Source organism: Dunckerocampus dactyliophorus, chromosome 16 (genome assembly GCF_027744805.1).
Source record: "Dunckerocampus dactyliophorus isolate RoL2022-P2 chromosome 16, RoL_Ddac_1.1, whole genome shotgun sequence".
In the NCBI taxonomy this organism is placed as follows: Eukaryota; Metazoa; Chordata; class Actinopteri; order Syngnathiformes; family Syngnathidae; genus Dunckerocampus; species Dunckerocampus dactyliophorus.
Window position 1 is genome coordinate 12,076,842 of NC_072834.1, and position 21,854 is coordinate 12,098,695.

The 21,854-nt window shown below is 41.2% G+C and overlaps 1 protein-coding gene across 3 annotated transcripts; it reads right to left on the reverse strand.

The window, feature by feature from the left end:
* Positions 1-8,339: 8,339 nt before the first annotated feature.
* Positions 8,340-21,385, reverse strand: LOC129168955 (transgelin-like). 3 transcript variants are annotated; one of them, XM_054754831.1, is made up of 5 exons: positions 12,341-12,403; positions 11,141-11,327; positions 10,897-11,068; positions 10,711-10,813; positions 8,340-9,510 (listed from the first exon to the last, which is right to left on the reverse strand). In XM_054754831.1, exons 1-5 carry the CDS (start codon positions 12,364-12,366, stop codon positions 9,345-9,347), a joined length of 654 nt encoding a protein of 217 aa, XP_054610806.1. In that variant the 5' UTR covers positions 12,367-12,403; the 3' UTR covers positions 8,340-9,344. The 3 variants fall into 3 exon arrangements, with proteins under 3 accessions (XP_054610806.1, XP_054610808.1, XP_054610807.1); XM_054754833.1 differs by lacking the exon at positions 12,341-12,403 and adding an exon at positions 11,433-11,516; XM_054754832.1 differs by lacking the exon at positions 12,341-12,403 and adding an exon at positions 21,063-21,385 and having other exon boundaries at positions 8,342-9,510.
* Between the last annotated feature and the right edge of the window lie 469 nt (positions 21,386-21,854).

Below are 21,854 nucleotides of genomic sequence, written 5' to 3' on the forward strand. Positions count from 1 at the left end.
CGAGCTTCAAATGATACTGCTGTCTTAAGCTCTGCGTATGTGCGTGCTTGTGTTGAAATAGTGTGTATGGATGCGTGTGTGCGCCTTAAATGTCTATGGGAGCGGCTGTGTACGGTATGACTGTGTTTTGGTTGGAGTGGTGTGAATGTGTAGAAGCGACCCCAGTTGTAAATAAGCGATGTGAAGTTTGGGGGGAAAAAAGGATGTTTGAAGGGGGGGGGTTAGGATGTGGGCGTCTGTAGGTGTAGTACGATACATGCACTTGGTTGGCTTGTTGTCTTGTTACTGAGTTGAAGCATTCCAATAAAAACATGGATGTCATGATTTATGTCTGAGTGGTCATGTTTAGAGTTTGTCCTCTTCTACTTCCTTTATTTCCTTGTTTTGGGTGACAGTGGTACCTCTGTTTTCCTTCTTGGTGTGTTCCATCAGGTCTGACGAAAACTGAGTCAGTTTTTTCCCCCAATAGGAAATCATGTAAATCCAATTAATCTATTCCAGACACCCAAAAATACATTTTATAGATAATCACTATGGTTTTACATGCAGAAAACAATGAGGAATAATTATTAATGACGGATAGATAGATCTTATTGTTGATGTGGACTTCCTGTACATCCTGGCGAGATTGACTTCAATTTCCCATCTTCTTCATCAAATTTCTGGCACTCGCAATGTTCTTCGGCCCCATGGCGGGGTATTTAGCAGACACGCGCATTTATAAAATGCACGGACAGTGAGTCGGCAACGCATAGGGTGCTTTGTCTGGGCATTCGATGTTGAGGAGGGCAAACAGACTAGATTGTTATGCGTGATATTGTACGAAAGCCACGATTTTGGGCGAAAATATTCACAGAAAACCGAATCCTACCAAAACCGGGGCGAACGAAAACCGAGGTTTGACTGTACTTCGATTCCAACTGATATGAGTGAATTGTTCAACACAATGTGGAATTTATGTATTTTCATGTGCTCTAGTACAAGTGATAAACACACAACGCACTTTACGCAATTTAGATAGATAGAGCGTTCCAGGAGGAGTATTCAAACAATATGTATTACATAACATATTCTTAAGTAAACATACAGTATGTCCAGCCCAGATTTACACAGGAGGAGCTTGGGAGAGTGTGATGTGGTCACATGAGTCCAAAATTGAGCTCTCTCACATCAACTCGACTCGCTGTATTTGGAGGCAGAGAAATGCTGAACCCCTACTGTCAAAACATTCTGCTTCGGTGCTATTTTTCTGCTAAGAGATAGATAGATTTAGAGATAGAGAGAGCCGAGAGTACAGACACTCTTCCCCGCATTGAGGGGGCAGTGACTTGAGAACCTCATGGCCTCAGCCAGAACACTGAAGATGAATAGTGGATGGGTCTTCCAGCATGAGGCTCAAAAAGAAGCACATTAAGGCCTAGCCAGTCTCCGGACGTTAGTACCATAGAAACACAGCAAGATGCCAAGCGACATCCTCATAAAATTTGGGATTCTGAGAATATATGTAAAGAGGAGTGGCCTAAAATCTCGCCTGAGATGGTACTCGAAGATACGTCTGACCTCTGTGCTCCCGACGAGGGTTTCTCCAAGTTACATTTTTCTTGGGAGTCAAATACTTATTTGACATAATAAACTGAAATGAAAATGATTTAGAACCTTTTATTTCATGTGTTTTTTCTGGATTTTTGTAGATATATTGTCTTATAAATCTACTACTGTATCGTCTGTTCAAGGGGATCCTTCCACTGCATAAAGTAAATACATAATGTGCTGCAGTATGGAATGTCTGCCAGCAGGGGGAAGTATTTCTTTAAATGCTAGAAAAGAGACCAAAAAGCTGCCTTCTTCAACATGACTGTCAGGCAGCCATGGCCTTCATAGTTGACTTGACTTGACCTTACTTTTAAGGTTTCATATTAAGTGTCTGGTCTATGCATGCATCTCAGCAACTATGTGTAAATATATCTTAAGCTTGATTTTCACAAGTTCTTATCTTACCTGCAGGCATATTTCTGCTGCATTGTTCATCATTAGTTATGAAAAGCTCATTTACTCCTCATAATGTAGTGTGCTAAAATGTTATGTGTGGAATGAAAAGAACGGTGATGGATATTACACGAAGGTTAAAACAATAAGGGTGCCACACGCTTGCGGCTGGAAATAACGTAGCAATGATTGAGTCCTCCGCAGCTGGAATGTTCACAAATGCCGTCTCTCTCGTGTTTACGTTGTCATTGATCCAAATCTGCATTCAAGTAAATAGTGCAAACGTCAGCGCCGTCTCACAGAACACCTCATAAAGCCCACATTGCGCAACTTTCCAATCCCAGCAGGCTTTTGAAGTTGGCCGATACGATCGACATAGCGGCCCGGTTTGCTCTTCAAGCTCTATTAACCCGTTACATTTGGCTTCAGTTCAGTTCTTTTTATCACTCTGGTTTCGAAGAGTGTTTAAGGTTTTTTTTTTATCTGCTGCCAAGTGTAAGGATGGATCAGTGGTTACCAAATGCTTATTGGATCCTTATGTTGACCGCTTCACATAGTTTTATTATTAAAGTGTATCCAGTGACAGCGCTGCGCTGCAGTGGGAGTAAACTTCAGCATTCTGTAGCCCAGTTCTTCTCAACTGGTGGGTCGCGGGTCTTAATCTTGCGCTTTTATTCCACGGTATGTTTTTTTATGCAGCCGCGTGTCGTCAATTAATACTCCTATAGGTGTCGACAATGCTATGTGTGCTATTTGAAACTCGCAGTCATAGAAGAAGACCAAAATCGTTTGTTAGCACTGTAGTCGAATATGAGATGTCGAATGTGCCCGTCACCAACACGGTGCCCGCAGGCACCAGATAGCCCCCCCCACAACCACATGAGGCGCCCGCAAGCCTGCTTTTCATTGAGGTTTTTAGTTAATAATGTAAGAACACTAGAAAGAAAAGCATTCTGAAATACAAAATGTGAGTTGTTGATACCAGCATCTGGTAGAACAAGCATATTCGGAGGGGAGTTGCGTCATTACCTCTTTTAGCCTCTCGTGCAAAAAAAACGTATAAATGCCTCCTTGGGATGGGGCGTTCAGGTTTATAAAAACGTATAACTACGTCTTTGGTACTGAATTAGTTAAAGCAAACAGAGCTCTGGTATCAGAATTTAATTGGTATCGGGGTCGGATTGGAAGTGACAAAATGTGGATGGGTGCATTCCTAACCCTAATGTTGACACAAAGCCCTTACCAATATTAAAATCGCAGCTCATATATTAGGGATTTCCACAGCCTCCTAAAACCACTGATGAAAACAATCAAAGAAAGTCATAGCAGCCACGACAGTAGAGCAACAAACACGGGGCTCGTCTTCTCATTGAGACGTGCAACAAAGTCTACTCCTCCAGCAGGTCATTGAAATCCGTTAACGCCCATTGATTTGTGCACTAATTGTTTTGGTGCTCGAGCGAAGTCAGCAGATCTCAGGTTAGGTTATGTTGTCCTTTTCACTTCCCTCAACTTTCCCCTTAAGCAATCACTTCTTGATTTCTGCCTTTTGTGGTATTGCCCGATGACCTTTTGGCTGACATCCAAGCAAAAAAATGTGAAATGGTGAGAAGTATTTTAAATCTTTTTTATAATGTTAGTTATGATTTTCCTTTTGCACAAACGACATACTTCCATGCTATTTTGTCAACATTGTCTCCATTGAAGCCATTACATTTTAAATGTAAAGTGGTTAACATGTGGATGGGGGAATTTCAGTCAGTAGACCCAAGTGTCAAGGCATTCTCACTGATAAAGTTAGATTGGATTGAAGTAGAAAGTAGCCAACTAACAACTAATTAACAGCTTCCTAGCAAATGGATGGGCAAACAGAAATACGGAGGTCAGTACCAGTCAAAACTTTGGACACACTTTCTCATGATATTGAATGCAAAAGGGTCTCAAAACTTTTGACTGGTACTGTATAGATTACATCATTGTCCATGAATCAGAAACTGACTAATGAATAGCCAAGAAAAACACATACAGTCCTTGGTAGTTCACCATGTATGTTGTTACAGTCCCTGAGGCTGTTGTCTAAAGAAAGGGATATCACCTCCTCTGTTCTATCATCAGGCTCCCCCTGGCTGGCTGATCTGGACCTGCAAATAATTATAAGGAGCCAGGTTGCGTCACTGCGCAATAAGTACCCAGAACGCGATCGGCCCCGAGCATGCGCAAGGATTACGTCACTTCCTCCTTTGGCTAATTTTTACGACAGCGCTTCTGCGACATCACGTGCTGTGATAGTTATCATTTTATAAATGTATGAACATAAATGGTCGATCGCATTCCGGGTATGTATTGCGCAGTGACAGCGGGCACACGCTCAGAGCGCGTAAGGCCCCCACCCCCAAATGGTGAACAGCGGAAAAGGCAGCTGGCCGTTTGCATCCGCCGAGATATTATCACTACCGTTTATATGTTGGACTGATAAGTTTCGTTTAGCTAATTCACAAGCATTGATGTAGCTTGTTGCGAAAGGAGCTGACATAATTGAGAATGTTACAACGGTTTGAGTTGTAACAATGTATTCACTGGGTTTGTTGGAATTTGGCTTTGTCAAACCATCTTTGAACAGTCATCTCCCTCATTGACACGGTACATGAAGTTGACATTGTTTATATTGAATACCCATCTACAGTAAGTCGACCAACTCATCAAGTCCCGGTTGTGTGTTCTTATTACCAAAAAGTGCTTGCTTAAGTAGATGTCAAAATACACGGACGACTGCCCCAACGGGGGCATTTCTATGACAAATCGGTCAGTTTATGCTGCCTGACTTGTGTTATCGTATTCTTAACTCCATTATTATTGAATGTTTCTGCAAAAGCAGATTTGTGGTTACCTCACAATGGAAGTAAAACTACAAATTTTGCGTTAGACTTCTCAGCCGTCCTTTTCTCCCCCTATCCGCAACTACAAACTCACAAAATGCACCCATTTGATTTTGTTTTTCAGATTGTTCGCCACTGAAAGAAAGCTTTGCATAATAACGAGGCACGAAGGCAAAAAAAAAAAAATCCTTTATTATCGCCCATTCTTCTCGTGTTTCTGCCGAAAGTCACAAGTTAATGTGCAAGCGAAGGTTATTTTCGGTTATGTCGGCAACCGCTCGTGTCGACATGCGTCAGCCATCCGGCATCGACTTAATAAAGGGGTTCCACTGCAGACGGTAAGCACAGGAAGGGAACGGACTATCAGTAAGTGCTGAGACATGGAGAAGGAGTAGGATTCAATAAGTTCTGCTTCTTCCTACTCCTTTGTGGACGTTATATGTACTTATTATAACACTGTTAAGCATGTTCAAAATAAAATAAACCACTGATTGCCCCTGTGTGGGGTGCTTGAACTAGTGTAAGCCCGGAGTAGGAGTTGGTGGTTTTTCAACAGTGATGGGATGTTCCTTTCTGATTTCTCAACCTTTTGAACTTGCCTCGTCATGGTGCTCCACTTGGGATTGAAGCCAAGGCTTTACTTGTCTTTTCCACTGCGTCACTCAAATGCTAACAGTAGCATTCGCCCTGACTTGATAAGCAGAACAAATTCACTTGAATCCACGAATACTTGCAACTGTACAGATGCCAGAGGTGTACGTAGTCGAATTGGAAAACGACACTCAGGCGGTCTTTGGGTGTGATGATGCAACAGTTTATTGCAGCAAAATAGCAGAGGACGTTATCAGCTTCCTGAATCACAGTTTTCCATATCCACTGGCTTGAAGCTGGCGTCTTTACAGCCAAAAGGTCACATCTTTAACCTGAAGGCTATCGTTGCCCCAGTTATGCCCCTCCATGGCTTCAAAGTACATTCCACTGGAGTGAGGCGAGTGGTGTGTTGCCTTTTCTCACTTTTAATAAAACTCTGACGGAAGAAAAAGAAAATGGCCCCTGAGTCAAAAAGTCTCGGATCCACTCATCAGTTGCAACACGACACGCTGCCATAATAATAACACAATAAGTATTTACAACACCCTGTGTGTAGTCCCATTCCCCCAATATCCTCTTTGTGCTACATTTGGAGCAGAACAAGAATGAGGAGGAAAGGGAAAAGGAAATGTCTTTGTTTGCCGTCACTCTGCAGTGAGCATTCCTTCTTTGGAAATGCTCACATGATTTCATCACTCCGCTACACTCCGCCTACACCTTCTCTCTGACCTCAGCTGACATAATCTCCTGCATCTAACTCTGTCCAGGTCAGGGGTCTCAAAGTTGCAGCAAACACTAACTACAATCACAGCGTGTAACCAAAAAAATGACGGCACATGCAACATGTGACAGATCGTAAACACACATAGGGCAACTGCTACAGCTAAAGGGAATCATAAACAACTATGTTAACTCCAGTGGTGTGCAATCAGGGCCAGCAAAGCCTTCTCTGCTGGCCTAAACACTATCAGAAGCACTGAATTCATCCCCAACAGCCTATTATCTTCATTTTAGCGTGCCTCTTGGCCGCACTGCTTCCAGTAGTGTATGTGTATGTGATTTTTTTTGTCCAATCAGATTTCAGCTTCTATGTGTTGCCTTGTCAATATAATATGCCCATGGCCTTCAGAATCAGTAGTGCTGGACCATGCCACTTAAACATTAGCAGTGGGACTGTTTCATATTCAGATTTCAGATTCGCCTCACAGGGCCAGCTAGCAGGCGTACAGAACATCAACATTTTTCCATCCTCTGATTAGTTTATATCTGAAAGCCTATGCCTAACACTCAAATTTACACGTGCGCTTGAACACCCCATCACATGAACAGCGCAGCGCTTAATTGATTCTGTTCCAACACAAAGAAAGCAGACAGACATGGTGTTGTTCATCGCTCTTTGTGCTGTTATATTGTGTTTTTGTATTTTATTGATGGTTTGTATAAATGTGACATGATACTGGTGGTATTAAGAGGAGGCTTGGGCTGCTTTAGTCACTACTGAAGGCTCAGGTACCAAAGGTAGCACGCCTGCCAACTGTAAACACATAACTTTAGCAACTTAATTCAAAAGAAGTGTGCCGGGAAGCCAGAAGCACTCCCAGCGATGTCAGTGCTTCCAACTTCTCAGCATCTCTTGCGCCACCTGTTTGTCCGTCGTTGCTCAAAGTACACGCAACTTGTTGACTAGTTAGTCACTTGGTTGAAACGTGATTCCACGGTAAATAGCTGACGCCTGCGCAAAACATCACTGAAATAACGTAAACCATATCGACGAACAAGAGACGCGCTCGTTCCGCCGCTCTGCAGGGTGCAACAGCGAGGCAGGCACATCACAATGAAGCAGCGGGTAGAAGAAGACGGCTCACATTTGAACAAATGGGGCGCTATCCACTCTAAAAACAAAACAAGAATAACACTGAAAATAGACAAATACAAATTATGCATTTACCAAAAGTGCAGTGAGGAAGCTGATGTGTTCACTTTATAACGAAGCAAACGCGGTTTTTAAGGAACATAACGTGCTTCAGACAAAACATCACAACTGTGATGCACTCCACCTGCTCGGTTTGGATACGTTCCACAGAAATATTAAATTGGAAAGATTCTCGGCCCTGTTCTTTCACACACTTCTGTTTTCTTGACATGAAATACTGCTGTGATGCACCTTTTGTTCAACGCACCTTTTGCTGTTGTGTTACTAAAACGGCTTTGTTTTAAATACAAAGTAGTGAAACTCAAGCACCCGTCATTCAGCTCGGTCAGGAAGGGGAAAGGAGAGTCGATTGGAGGCAAGGACGACAGCTGTTGATTTTTCCACGCTAATACACATAAATGAAGTTAAGAGTACGACGACAGTTACACAATTAATGACATGTTAGCGGGTTTCCTTTTTTGATTTAGGGGTGAGTTAGTGAACACATTAACAGAGATGAGTACCTGTGAGTCCCTATTTAGTAAAAAAAAAAAAACAATTCAGTAAATTAAAAACCGAGTTTTGAACAATTTCTTCATAATTCTACACTATGAAAGCTCGCTTAATGCTATAAAGTCATCCCATGCCACTCGAATTTCGCTGCTTTACTCTATCACAGTTCTTCAACACTGTATTAATAAATCATGATTTTTCATGGTAACCCATTAGTCATAAAATATTCATGTTGAAGCAAATGTTACATATTTTTTTCCCTAAATTAAGCATTTCAAGCATAAAAATGGCTAAATGAACTACAATACATATCTAAAGCATTCAGAAGACCCATTCAAAGAGGCTGTGAATGATATGTAGTATTCTACACTGGTAACTAGGTGTCAGTCGTGTAACTGTAAAGTTCACTGAGACACACAAATGCCAGACTAGATTGCTGGAACAACCGGCTTTTATTGCAGGTTTGAATGATCTCACAACAGGAACAATAATTCCTAATAAAAATTCCTAATAAAAACACGGGATACTGTTGCTGCAGTAACCCACGCCAAGCTAAAACCCCCAACTTAATTTCCTGTCCGCCCGCCATCTCCTCTAGGGAACACATTTATAGCAACACACACGAGAACGAGTCTTATTATGGTTGATATATTGGGTAATATGTGTAAAGGTGACTATAGGGGTGTTATTTCATGTCTAGAAGGCTCTGTTAAAAACATTTAGGTCATAAACAGGTTTTCTATGCTCTATGAAAATATTCAATTTATAAATAAGGAATCCTACTTCATTCACTTATCACAGTCGGGTCTGGAACCGATTAACCGCGATAAACGAGGGATTACTGTAGTCCCCTTCAATGACATCTACAGTATATGTCTGCTATGCAGTGGTTGCATTTTTCTATTACTGATTCATCACAGAGGCTTCTTAAGAGTTAAAATGAACTTTATTTTGAACTCATTTTCAATGTATGAAACCAAAAGAGGGCCCAACACTTTTGATTAGAAAAATATTATTGTCAACAGAAATGCAGCAGTAGGTTTGGTACTGCGTCCAATTTCCTCTTTTGCATGACCTCATTTTATCATAGTCAGGCTGCACTGCTGCTGTAAATGTAACATTGCTGTAATTTTGAACTCAAAAAACAAAATAATATCCAACATGTGTATTGTGACAAAAGAAAACAAATCTCAGATGTCCTTGAATGCATCCCTCGGTAGAAGACTTGAAATGAAACATGCAGAATATGTACTTTTAGCAGATAAGGTGAGATCATGTCAAATGCTCTTAACCAATCGATATTTACATGTGTTGTCATTGTCATATGTGCACATGGTCTCGTTGGTCCCTGTTTTGGTCCAGTTTGGTCTGTAAAACAGACAGGTCACATTTGTCCTCACGGCCTGAAGATGAGTCATGGGTTTCTCTATCTTTGCCGGCAGAGGGAATGTCAAAACATGTGGGATTCAGTTGTTGTTGTTGTTGTTGTTGTTGATGATTTGTCTGGGTCTTCCGTAGCCCGTCATGCCAGCTTGAGACGCCAGCTTATTTGTGCCCATTTGCAAGCCGATGACGTTCTTGCCTTCGCTCAGCTGCTCCTCGGAAAAATCTCTCCTGTTCTCTTGGGACTTCCTGTACACAAACAACCCCCGGTGTCATTGCTTAGACCAACCTTTTTGAGGCCAAGATCCCTGGTCTCGGCCGTGAACCTATATAAGATCTATGCAGGATTTGACATTGATGTAATGTGTGATGTATGGCTGGCTTCAAAGGCCATTGGTCCTAAGAAGACCCTTAACTGCCCTGCGAGGTGCCTTGTAGTCCGCCCTGTACCGTGCCTACACTAAATATAAACGTATAATTAGTGACTTTACAAAAAGAATCGAAAATTGCGTCCACACTGTGTCGGATTAGTAAATAGTTGCATCCAGAAGGGGATGGATCACTGGGTGAAAACGATGTACGACACTGCTACACTACTGTACGTGTGGCACTGTCAACTGACACACACAGACGGAACAGCGTCACACACCAAGCTATAGAAGAAGAAAGAAGGCATGCGCATGTCCGTGGTCTTCCACTTTCCAAGGCTTGTCTTGTGGTATTACTTTTGCGAGTATAAGACCAAAAAAATATCAGTATAATGTCGAATGGGGTGAGTCACGCCAGGCGAAATATTCAGATATTATGTTGGCTTGCCAAAGCTCACTTCTGGTGATGTGACGGCGACAGTCGATGACAGACATTGTCATCGCTTTCAGAAAAGAGCGGGTTCCTTGTCTATATGGAAACTAGCCGGCTTTATCAGATTTTCCCCACTGTGGAAGCCCAACCAACCATTTTCTATGCCGCCTATCCTCACTACGGTCGCGGGGGTATGCTGGAGCCTATCCCAGCTGACTTCGGGCGAGAGGCGGGGTACACCCTGGACTGGTCGCCAGCCAATCACAGGGCACATATAGACATTCACACTCATTCACTCTCACATTCATTCCTATGGACAATGTGGAGTCGCCAATTAAACTAGCATGCATGTTTTGGGAATGTGGGAGTACCCGGAGAAAACCCACGCACGCACATGGAGAACATGCAAACTCCACACAGAGATGCACCAGATCTTCCCGATCTCCTGACTGTGTGGCCAACATGCTAACCACTAGGCCACCGTGCGGCCCACTCTGGAAGCCGTTTTCAAAAAATACTGTTTCTGCCGTTTCCGTATGGATGAAAGGCTGAAACAATAAAAAATACTTGACCGTTTTGGCCTGAACATGTTTCTGTGTGGACATGTCATGTCGTGCTGTAGAAAAAAAGCAACAGAAAAACATTTACTTGTGGAACCAGCTGGGGTCTCCTTTGTAATTTCCATCGTTCTTTGTGACAGCCAAGCTACCCAGAGCCGCCAAGGTCCTCTGGACAGCTGCCAGATCCTTGTCTGGAGATGAAAAATCCATTCAATAAAGCACGTCACAAACACACACACACACACACACACACAGACATTGGCGGTCATCTTACTTTCAAAGAGGTCAACTGTTTGGAAGGTGTCCGTTTTAGTGACTCCGTAGCTTTCCGCAGCTTTTAGGAATATGGAGATTTGCTCCATTTGTGTGAAGGCCATTCCAGAGTTCTTTATATTCTTGATTGGCTTGGTGCCGCTATGCAAGCTGTTGATGAGCTCACACAGCACCTGAAGAGACGGAGAATGAACGATTCCAAAACAATACAGTAAACGTTGGTGATTATGCTGCATCCAACTCACAGATCCGTTCTTTAGCCATTCCTGGAAGCCAGATCTGCCTGACTCAGGCTTCCCCACTTTGGGTCCACACTGGGCAATGATCCACTCCACCAGCGTTTCCTCCAATTCCGGGTCATATTTCTTATCAATCTTGTTCTGCACCTCGCGGCTGAGACCGTAGGCCTGGCCTCTGTTTGCCATGTTGATTCTGTTAGAAGACAAAAAGTTGAACAAACAGCAAGAGGATTTCCTTGCATCTGGCAGGTCATTTTTGTCGTATTTGTTCTTGTTAAATAGGTTTTTTGTTGCTTACATTTGTAATTCAGTGTAACACTGGCTGGAGCAAGCAAGCACTTGGTCTCGGAAAGCGTTTTACATCAGGTTAGATAGTAACCGATAACCACAAACTGTAATGCTGCAGTCTTTGATGTGTGTGTTGACAATGAACTCTTCAATGTCTTTGTTGTGTCTGCGTGTGTGTGCATTTTCATTGAACTCTTTTGTGTCTTTGATATGAAAGATCATCTCTTTTATGTAATTTCTTCATTGTTTGTTACACAACTTTGTCAAACCTTCAAATATTCTGTTCAAATGTATTCTTATTGTTCAGCTAAATTTCAACTGATCATAGAAAGGGAAAGTTGTTCACTAAAGTAAATATTTCGGAAAAATATACCTAAAAAATCCTGTGAGACTTGAGCGTGTTTTGCATTTTCTTTGGCTTCTTGTGTGTGTGTTTTTTTTTATTATGATGGCAACAGTTCAGTTTCCAATATTTCCTTTGGTAAAGTTGATTCCGATGTCAAACAAATCAGCATTTCAGAACTGATTGTGTTTGACTTTAGATGCGTTACCTGCCAGGGACCACCAGCAAATGCCAAAAAAGAAGCCACTAATTAATACGCCCCAAAAAAGTCTATTTTGAGGCCGGCTTTACTGTCAAAGCTCTTGCTTCCGTAGCCAAACAACTCAGCACTCAACTTTGATGCGTTCAAGAACAGCTGAACAAAGTGTGAAATGTCAGTGTTTAAGGAAAAAAACATTGTAAGTGAAGCATGAAGGCAGAAACATGTAAGAATTGTGGGCTTTCTAACAGTGGTACATATCTGCTGCACATTTGACCTGTATTATCACATACAGTCATACCTCGGTTAACATCTGTCCCGGTTAGAGCATGTTTTCGCTTAACAACCAAATTTTTTAGCTAAAATTTTGCCTTACTTTGTGTTCGCCCGCTTGTTTAGCATCCAAAACCCCGTCCGGTTTGTTTACGCTGCCATCTTGGATCACGCGCACAAGACACAATTTGGCGATACTTGCATGTGATCGCGCAATGCATTGTGGGCCGTGGGCGCCATTTTAGGACATTTGTATCAGAGTCGTGGAGAGATGCGCGGCGTAGCAAACACGTGGACCGCACAAAAGAGAAAGACGTTGGACCGTACTGAGACAAGACCTCATAAGAAGACCGACTTGGTCACGCATTACAATGCCTCTGTTCATTAATCTAGTAAGATATCAGATGCACAGTGATGCGTACATTATCTTTAAAATCAACCTTCGCTTACATAAAGCCACATGAATGTTTTTTTCATCGCCCGTGCGTGCGTGTTAACAAGGCGAACGCACGCAACCAACACCCCTTCTTCGATAACTTCTTGTATTGTTGCTCTATAGTGTTTAGAAACATTTATAGTGACACTGTTAGAAATAGGAGCATTTTCCATTCTGTTGTGGGTGTAGACCTTCAAGAAGGCCTTAACTGTAAAAGAGCGATAACACACGTCAAGACTTCAATATCACACTGTTCTTTAATTAACTTAACACACATACACATAGTTTTATTATGAGTCATCCTTCCTGTCTCCTAGCTGGGACGCTAAGCCCTCTATCCAAGGATTGGTTGGAATCAGGTCAGGCCAGAATACCAACAGTTAACGGGGAGTTTCCTGAGCATTGGGACCATCTCCAAAGCAGGCGTATGAGGAAGAGGAACTCAGTTTCACTTCAGAGAGCGTTTGGACCTCCCAATATCCCAGTTGCTTGGCTGACCGTTCTCTCCAGTGCTGGCATTGCTATTGCTTGTATCTACTCCTTTTTAATAGTAAACTGTTAAACTTCCCTTCAGACTCAGCCTTATTCTGACTTATTCTTTTAGAACAAAAGACTGGGTGGACACTGGGTGGCCCAGTGTCCTGTAAAAGGGCCGGTCCTAAACATGCTAACCGAAAAGCACCTTTTTACCCTTCCACACACACACGCACACACACACATGCGCTGTAGCCAGAGTTTTTCAAAATCTCCACTCTGGCCAAACGCTCTGTTTTTTAAGGACAAAAACCCACGTCTGCATGTCGACGAGTGGCCAAAAGACATAGAAAAATATGCCTTTTTAAAATATGCATATTCAAAGTTTAAGAATGCTAATGGCCACTTGGACATTCGTCACCTTTTCACCTTTCATTAATCATGCTAAAGCTAACCCCTGATTTATTGACAAAATGTGTTTTTAAAAACAAGAGCATATTTTTATCAAATTTGAGCAGTATCATAACCGGGAAAATTTAGGTTACATTCAGAATTAAATGAAATGTTCATAGTGTTTAAATAAATAAGGTAACTATATTTAATTACATTTCAGCTTTGTGTTGAAAGAAAACAAATCAAATAGATCATCTTAATTTTAAGATATATTATTTAATTATACTATATATTATTAGTTCTTACACTAATTTGCCTGCCAACATGTACGCATTTTCTATACACATTTTGACCCTTGGACATGCTTGTACACTTTGCTGCTCTCAGGTACTCATTTTGTTGCATTTCTCCGGATTCCTTGTTCAGCCAGCCGGCTTCTACAGAGACGCTGACCATTAAGGCTGTAGTTGGTGGGCTTCTAGTACATTATTTCCTGTCTGTATGCAATTCAGGCCACACAGTAGATGAGTGGTTAGCATATTGGCCACACAGGACATCAGGAAGACTCCGGTTTCCTCCCACATTCCAAAAACATGCATGTTAGGTTAATTAGCGACTCTAAATTGTCCATAGGTATGAATGTTAATTTGGAATGGTTGTTTGTCTATATGTGCCCTGAGATTGGCTGGTGACCAGTCCAGGGTGTACCCTGCCTCTCACCCAAAAGTCATCTGGGATAAGCTCCAGCATACCCCGCGACCCTAATGAGGATAAGCGGCATAGAAAGTGGATGGATGGATGGATTCAATTCGTTCAGGGAACCTCCGCGAACACCCTTCTCCTCCAATTTCACATCTACACATTGTTGCCAGGCATCAATGAGTTCCAGCTGCAAAAACATGCCCTTTCGCTCAATTGCCATTGCTCCTTCATGATAGAAAGCTAACAAACTAAACACTCGAAGTGGGATGCGTCCCTCATAGAGTCGACGTCACATCATTTGCTCAACCGAAAAGCAGGGGTGTTCAAACTGCATCCTATGAGACATTTGTGGCCCATGGCTCGTTGTTTCTTGGCCCGCAGCACATTGTAGAAAAACGTAAACAAAAAAAAAAACAGAAAAAATGTGAAAAATGAAGCAAAAAGCACAATATAGTGCCAAAAAAAAAAAAAGATACTAATACGCCAATAACACAAAGCTTTGTTAGCGATGGCTAGTCTTAAACAATAGAAGCTCTGTACAATTAAACAGTAGAAGCACTATTGCTTGAACTTTGTACAGACAGGTTGCTTGACAACAACGTATTCATAACAAGTTAACGGAAATCCCCTTTAATGCTGCTGTTGTTTTTGTGACGCGTGATCAAGGGGCGCACTTTCTGTTTGACCCTCGGCCCACACCGTAGTTTGAGGAAACGCAGCGGTGTGGCAGCTGATGTGGAGCCACAAGAGGGACAAATATCGAGCAGAAGTGGACAAAGAAAAAGGTGTTTTGAATGGTAAGTTGAGCTTCAAAGCCCTGGCAGATGGCTCTCTCGACAAGACCAAAATTATTTGTATCTACTGTCGCTGTGAGTTGAGTGGTCACGCAGTGCGTCGATTCTCAAACGCCAGAGAGAAGACACTGCAGCACAGCAGGTGTTTTTTTATTGTCATTTACACGGTGGTACCTTGGCATACGTGTGTCCCAACTAACAAGTGTTTTTTAGGTGCGAGCCGTCTCTTGGCTGCTTTTTTGCTTTGAACTATGAACTAAAACTTGGGTTACGAGCTGCTAGTTAGCAGGCATAGCGAGTACACACGCAGCGCTCAACGAGATGACAGGAAAGGCTCATGAGGGAATTTATTAGCGCTTGTGATTGCACTGCTGTATTTGCCAAAGATGACAGAATAAAATTAGCATGTTGAAAGACCCACAGTGTCATACTTCCACGTCGTTGAAGTGGCCAGACTAAGAAAAGTGTGATAAAGTGTGTGTAAAAGAGGGTTTGTGTCTGTGTCAAAAAGCATTTGGAAGTGAAGTATAAGATACAAGTATAACCTGACTGCACTATAGTATACGGGCTCAGTCCTAGTTCTCTAAACTACTGACTGTTCCTGAGCACTTTATTTTTGGTAAGTTATCAATATTTATTTTTCCAACACCGTGTTTTCATTTCACTTAGTTTGTAAACCTTTATTTGTATTGTTAGTCACATGAGATTATGTAATGTTACTGATGATGCCATGTTATTTTGTGCGATTGTTTGCTTGAAGAGAATGATACCAATGTCCACTTGTTGCATATTGTGTTTGCTTTTTATACACTGAGGTCTATTTTGCATTGAGCTGTTTTAAAAAAAAAAAAGCCATATTTTTAATAAGCAAAAAATTGCATGAAGCAAACATATTATCCAGTCTCATGTTGATAGGTGTGTTAAAAACTTTAAAATGATCTTTCAAAGGTACACATTATAGATAAAAACTTATTTCAATCTATGATTAATTGCAATTAATTATGAGTTAACTATGGACAACATGCAATCCATCCCGATTAAATATTGAAATCAATTGACAGCCCTAACATATATGTGTGATTGATTAATTACAATTAATGCCCCATACATGCATCACAGGTATTATTGTTATTATGAAGTCATAATAAAAATGACAAAAAGCTCCAAGTCTTGATGATCTGCAGCTGAATCACAGCTGACTTATTTCTCCAATGAATGCAGTATGAACTTCCCCTTGGCTTCAACGGAATAGTCCTCCTTCCTGCATCCTGTTTGCTCATTCAGCTGTCACTTCCTTCCTCCCTCGCGGACAAAGACCGTTATGTGTATACAAGACTCTAAACAAAACACCAAACAACACTGGTATTCACTGCAGGAGCTGCCCCGAAAGTAAAGAACCTACAGTATATCATGTCAGCATGTCAAGTAGGGAAAGTATGAAGAGGTAATTGCTTATAAAACATCTAAATCACTGATTCTGGGGTATTTTTTTTTACCTTAAGTACATGTCATATGGAAATGTTTAGCCTCGGTTGGAACATTTTCCCACACTTCCATTTCCTGCATACAAATCTATGGTATGTATGCCCTCCGCAAACATTAGGAAAGGGCTTGAGTGAGTATACTTTATGGCTGCAGTCAAAGTACATTTGTGTTTGTGAAGCACCTTTGTTCCTGGAGGGCAGAAAGGCGCACCTATTACTTACCTTGCAAAACACACGTTGCGCAATGTGAGCTGGCAGTCTGACAAATGATGGTTTTGTCCACACCGCAGTGTTTCAGTCTCGCGTGTGTGTTTATTGTCTGAGTTTGCAGCGGTTATACGGGTATGTGACGGATAATTCCTGTCCTCCCGCCGCTAAGTGATTCCAAACCAGCTCGTAATATCCACAGCATCTGCTTTGGCTGTAGTATCTTTTTCCGGTCTCAACATCTGTCTTGTCCTGACATGTCCAAAGTACTGCAGACTTATCTCTGAATTAAATGACGGCAGAAAGTCTGTCGTCTGTGACCCCTGAACTGTGCACGTAAACAGCTGATTGGAGGTCACAAGGTCCTCTTAGGATGAATAAAAATGTTATTTGGTTTGTTTGGAAAACATGATCATGTGCTGCTCATAAGAGTTGAATTTAAGAGCGGACATCTAGCAACTTCCATGGCTTTCTTGATGATAACCAAAATCACAAGTTCTTACATGAATAGCTATAGCATTGTACTGCCACAAAATGTAACTCTTATGAGCTATTTTTTTTTTCATTGTTATATTTGTCCAAACAAAAAGGTTCCTTTAGTTGTCTAAACTAAGTCTCGCCAGATTTGTTGTTAGGTGCGTGATGCAAGATGGCTGAATAAACAAGCAAGGCATAAAATACCACAGTTTGCTACGTGCAGTATTGTACGATAAGCGAGACAGTGTACAAAAACCGAGGCAGGATTTTAGGGGAAATTTTGGTCAAAAAACAAATCATACAAAACCAGCATGTTGGAAAACCGAGGTTTGACTGTGTATGAAATGATCTCCATCATTTGCTCACGTGTAAAGCTCTGTGGTTATTTTTATTTGACAAAATTAGCTTTCTAGTTATAATACACTTTAATATAATTCAAATTTGTAATATACACCTCTGCGATTGACTGGCAACCAGCCCAGGGTGTACCCCGCCTCTCGCCCGAAGTCAGCTGTGATAGGCTCCAGCAAACCAAAAGGATAGACGGCATAGAAAACGGATGGATGGCTGTGTTACACTCATCATTAAAGTTAAGACCATTAACTTATATTGTATTCATATATTTCTAACACAGTCGGGGCCAGCAAGGCCTCCTCTGCTGGCCTAACCACTACCAGAAGTACTGACCTACATTTACAACTTAAATTTTAATGTCTATGAAATTGTATGAATTTATTTCCAACAGTCTATTATCTTTATTTAGTAGTCTGCTTCTTGGCTGCATTGAATGTCCCTCCATACAGATTTCAGCGTCTGTGTTTCTATTTGGTAATGCTCATGTTTTAATTTTATTTGAACATGCATACAAGTTACAATTGAATACATCACATAATTCAATTCACAGTTCCACATGTCCGAAAGGAGTAGGAAGAAGCAAAGCTTATTTAATCCTACCCCCCCATCTGTTCCACATCTATTGCTGTACATTTATTCACTTCCTGTATTTCGTATGTGATTTTTTAATACATAGAAGAATGATAAGGTAATGTAACAATTTGATGATGGAATTATTCAGATTTTTTTTACAATAATTATAATAATCAGTATAATAATAGATAAATAATAATAAATAGAGACAAGTATAACAAAACAAGTTCAAGACTCTTCTTCCTTGTATTTTGCAAACATCAACTGCTTGTATTGTTTCTTGAATTCGCTCGTCTTGGTGCTTAGTTTGAGTTCCTTACTCATAATTTAAGTTCCATAATTTGATTCCACATACTGAAATGCTGTGGGTTTTTAGCGTTGTTCGTGCATATGTGTTTCAAGTTTAGCTTTTTCCTAAGATCATATTTCTCCTCTCTTATAGTATTGTATGACATTTTCGGGTAATGGGCTATTGACAGCTTTATGCATTATTTTAGCGGTTTGAAAATGGACTAAATCAGCGAATTTTCATATTTGTGGATTTTAAAAATAAGGGATTTGTATGTTCTCTATATGCGGCATTATGGGTTATCCTCACTGATCTTTTTAGCAGTACATTTAGCGAGTGAAGATTACTTTTATAGTTATTACCCCATGTCTCCACACAATAAGTTACAGTCGATACGGCAATACCAGAGAACTGCAAAGAATATGGAGTGATTTTTAATCAGGAGCAAATTTTACTTTATTCAGTATTGAAGTATTTCTCACCACCTTATGTTGTATATTTTTGATGTGAGATTTCCGGCTCATTTTTTCATCTATTACACACTTCCAATGTCCACTCCGTCTATTTGTATTTGGTCATACGTGTCCTTTCTGCTATTATCAAATAGCATTATGTTAGTTTTACTTAAGTTCAGGGATAATCTGTTTTTATCAAACCATCTTTTTAATATGATCATTTCATTTGTGACTTTTTGAATTAGCTCTTGTGTGCTTTCCCCAGAACATAAGGCAGTAGAATCATCCACAAATTTTATCACTTTACAGATGTCATTGATATACAAGTTGAACAGTTTTGGTCCCAGTATTGACCCCTGCGGTACGCCACATCTAATATTTAAACTTGCAGCTTTACGTATTGCTTCCTGTTTGCTAGGTAGCTTTTAACCCAATTCTAAACTAATCCTCTGATTCCGTACCTTTCTAATTTTGTTGTTAGGATGTCGTGATTAATTATCTTTTTTTGTTACATCAGTGACAAACATGGATATAGACTCCTGTCTATTGTTTCATTCCTTTACTCCATTGTTCAGAATTTTGGAATTTCTTCTTCCAATTTTGGTCCAATATTTACAAAACAGTAAACTTTTCTACTACGTCATTCATATCAAATAATGAGGGTAGTGTGCTTTCTTAGTGCTGTTCCTAATACTATTTAAATGCCCCAAGTTGCACTAATGTTATTTTTATTCTTATCTAATAATTGACTGTATCAATCTAATCTGCTCAGGGCCGTCAGAATCACGAGTGCCGACCCCTGTCACATACACACTAATAGCAACGGGGCTGTTTTTCAGATTTCAGATTCGACAGCTGGCCCACAGTGGCGTCAGCATTTTTCCGTCTTTTGAATGGTTGACTAGAGTAAACCTGTTGGACAAGCCAAATTACGCCCACAATGGAAATTAAACATCTCTGGTGAGTAGATTTTTTGTTTCATTTAAAAGTTTTATTCATCCACCCTTTTTCTATGCCGCTTATCCTTCACTAGGATCGCGGGGGTATGCTGGACCCTATCCCTGCTGACTTTGGTCGCCAGCCAATCGCAGGGCACATGTAGACAAACAGGCATTCACACTCACGTTCATACCTATGGACCATTAAGAGTCTCCAATTAATTAAAAGTTTTAAGTTTTTATTAAGTGTTTAAATAAATACTGATTCTGAAGTGCTGCGGTTGATGTTGTAGTGTAGAAGTTTGAAGTTGTCTTAACCCTTCAGCAAGCCTTTCTATTTACGCTTGTTACATTTGGCTGACCGTGAACTTTTCAAGCACTGCCAATCAGTGGTGGAAGTATAGTGTTAGAGTTCTTGTTTTTTTTTTATCAACAGCTGGATGGCGCAGTGGGTAACGATACCAGCGCTTGGCACACGAGACTGGGTTTGAATCCGAGTCAGGGTGTACGGAAATAAATAAATACTTTTAACAATACTGGCCCTCACAGTGTCTGCCTAGAAAAAGTATTCACACAAGACCCAGGTAAAAATCTTTATTAATGCCACAAGGTTACGCGCAATATCGTACGATAACCGAGACACTCTACAAGGGGCCAAGGAAAAATGTTGGCAAAAATTTGCGACACAAACAGGATCATATGAGTAGTGGGACGTTCAAAAACCACGGTTTGATTGTACTCGTATGAGTCTGCTTCTTGATGATGTATTAGTCTTTCTGCATGTTTTGCAACGTCCCTCTTGTTGCATAAAGTTCTGTTCGGCTGCATAAAACTAACACTCTACCTCCTGAGATTCAACCCAAGTCCCTCACCAGTTTTATTTAGAAGCATGGAATGAAACCCAGCTACTGTAAATTAAATAAATAAATTCAATGTCCTCTATACTTACACAGCCTTTAGCTTATCTAGGCTCTTGATTGCTCGGGGCAACTGTTATTCAGTACTAATGAATACATTTGTGTTGCTCCATGAGAACTTTGTGTCCTATTGAAACAGCAATATTCATGTGTTCAAGTGCGTGAGACACTCAAGAAACCGGTTTTCATAACAATTTCATCCGAAAGTAAAATTCAACAAATGAATCCTGGTGTGTGTGTGTGTGTGTGTGAGCCAGAGAAAAGCTGGCCTTCTGCTTCATTCTGGACAATGTAGTGAAACACAAGTAACAAGTAAAGGAGTGTTGACTTACTTTTTGTAGCGTTCAGGTGAGTGCAGGTACACCACTTGTTTAGCGCTGCTCTCCTCCCTCTCTTATCTAATTCTTTCTCCACGCTACACTGTGCACTCCGCAGGTTGCCAAGGTAAATACTGCAAACACCCTGGTCTGAGATATATGACTTCACCACGTTGGAGAGAAAAGAGGCATTTGGAGGAAGAGATACGCCTTCACGTCCTCTTATTTCACTCTATGACCCGCCCCTTTGCTCTTTCTCCTTTTCTTCACTGAAATTCCTTATTTAGGAGAAGGAAGGGAAGGAAAAAGAGGCCATGTGACAGGGGAGTTTGGTGTGGTCACAGAAAAGAATTCTCCAAATATCTCCTCCGCCCCACCAGTGTGGAACAGCAACGGATTAGTGGGGAGGAGGGCCGATAGAGGCACCAAGGAGGTGGACTTATGGGAGAGCTCATCTCTCGCCTCCATGTTTGCCTTCTCTTAAATCAACACACTCCTCTCCGCTCGCATCCATTTCACGCTCATGTGAGAGGAACGGGTCATGACACGTCTTTGTTAGGAGTTTGGAACTGCAAGTCCCTCTTGGTAACATTCATAGTTAACTAGATCTGTAGCTTGTTTCCAAGCCGACGGGGAGAGACACTCCCTGCCAGGCATTTCAGGGAGCAAGTCAGCACACGGTCAAGCGTAGAGACGTGTTAGGAGCTAGCAATGTGTGGAGTCATCAGCAGATGTCGTAGGTTGCCGCAAAAATGTTGGGACACGCGCGTCAGCGTGGATTCACTATGGCTGATTCATCACTACTTC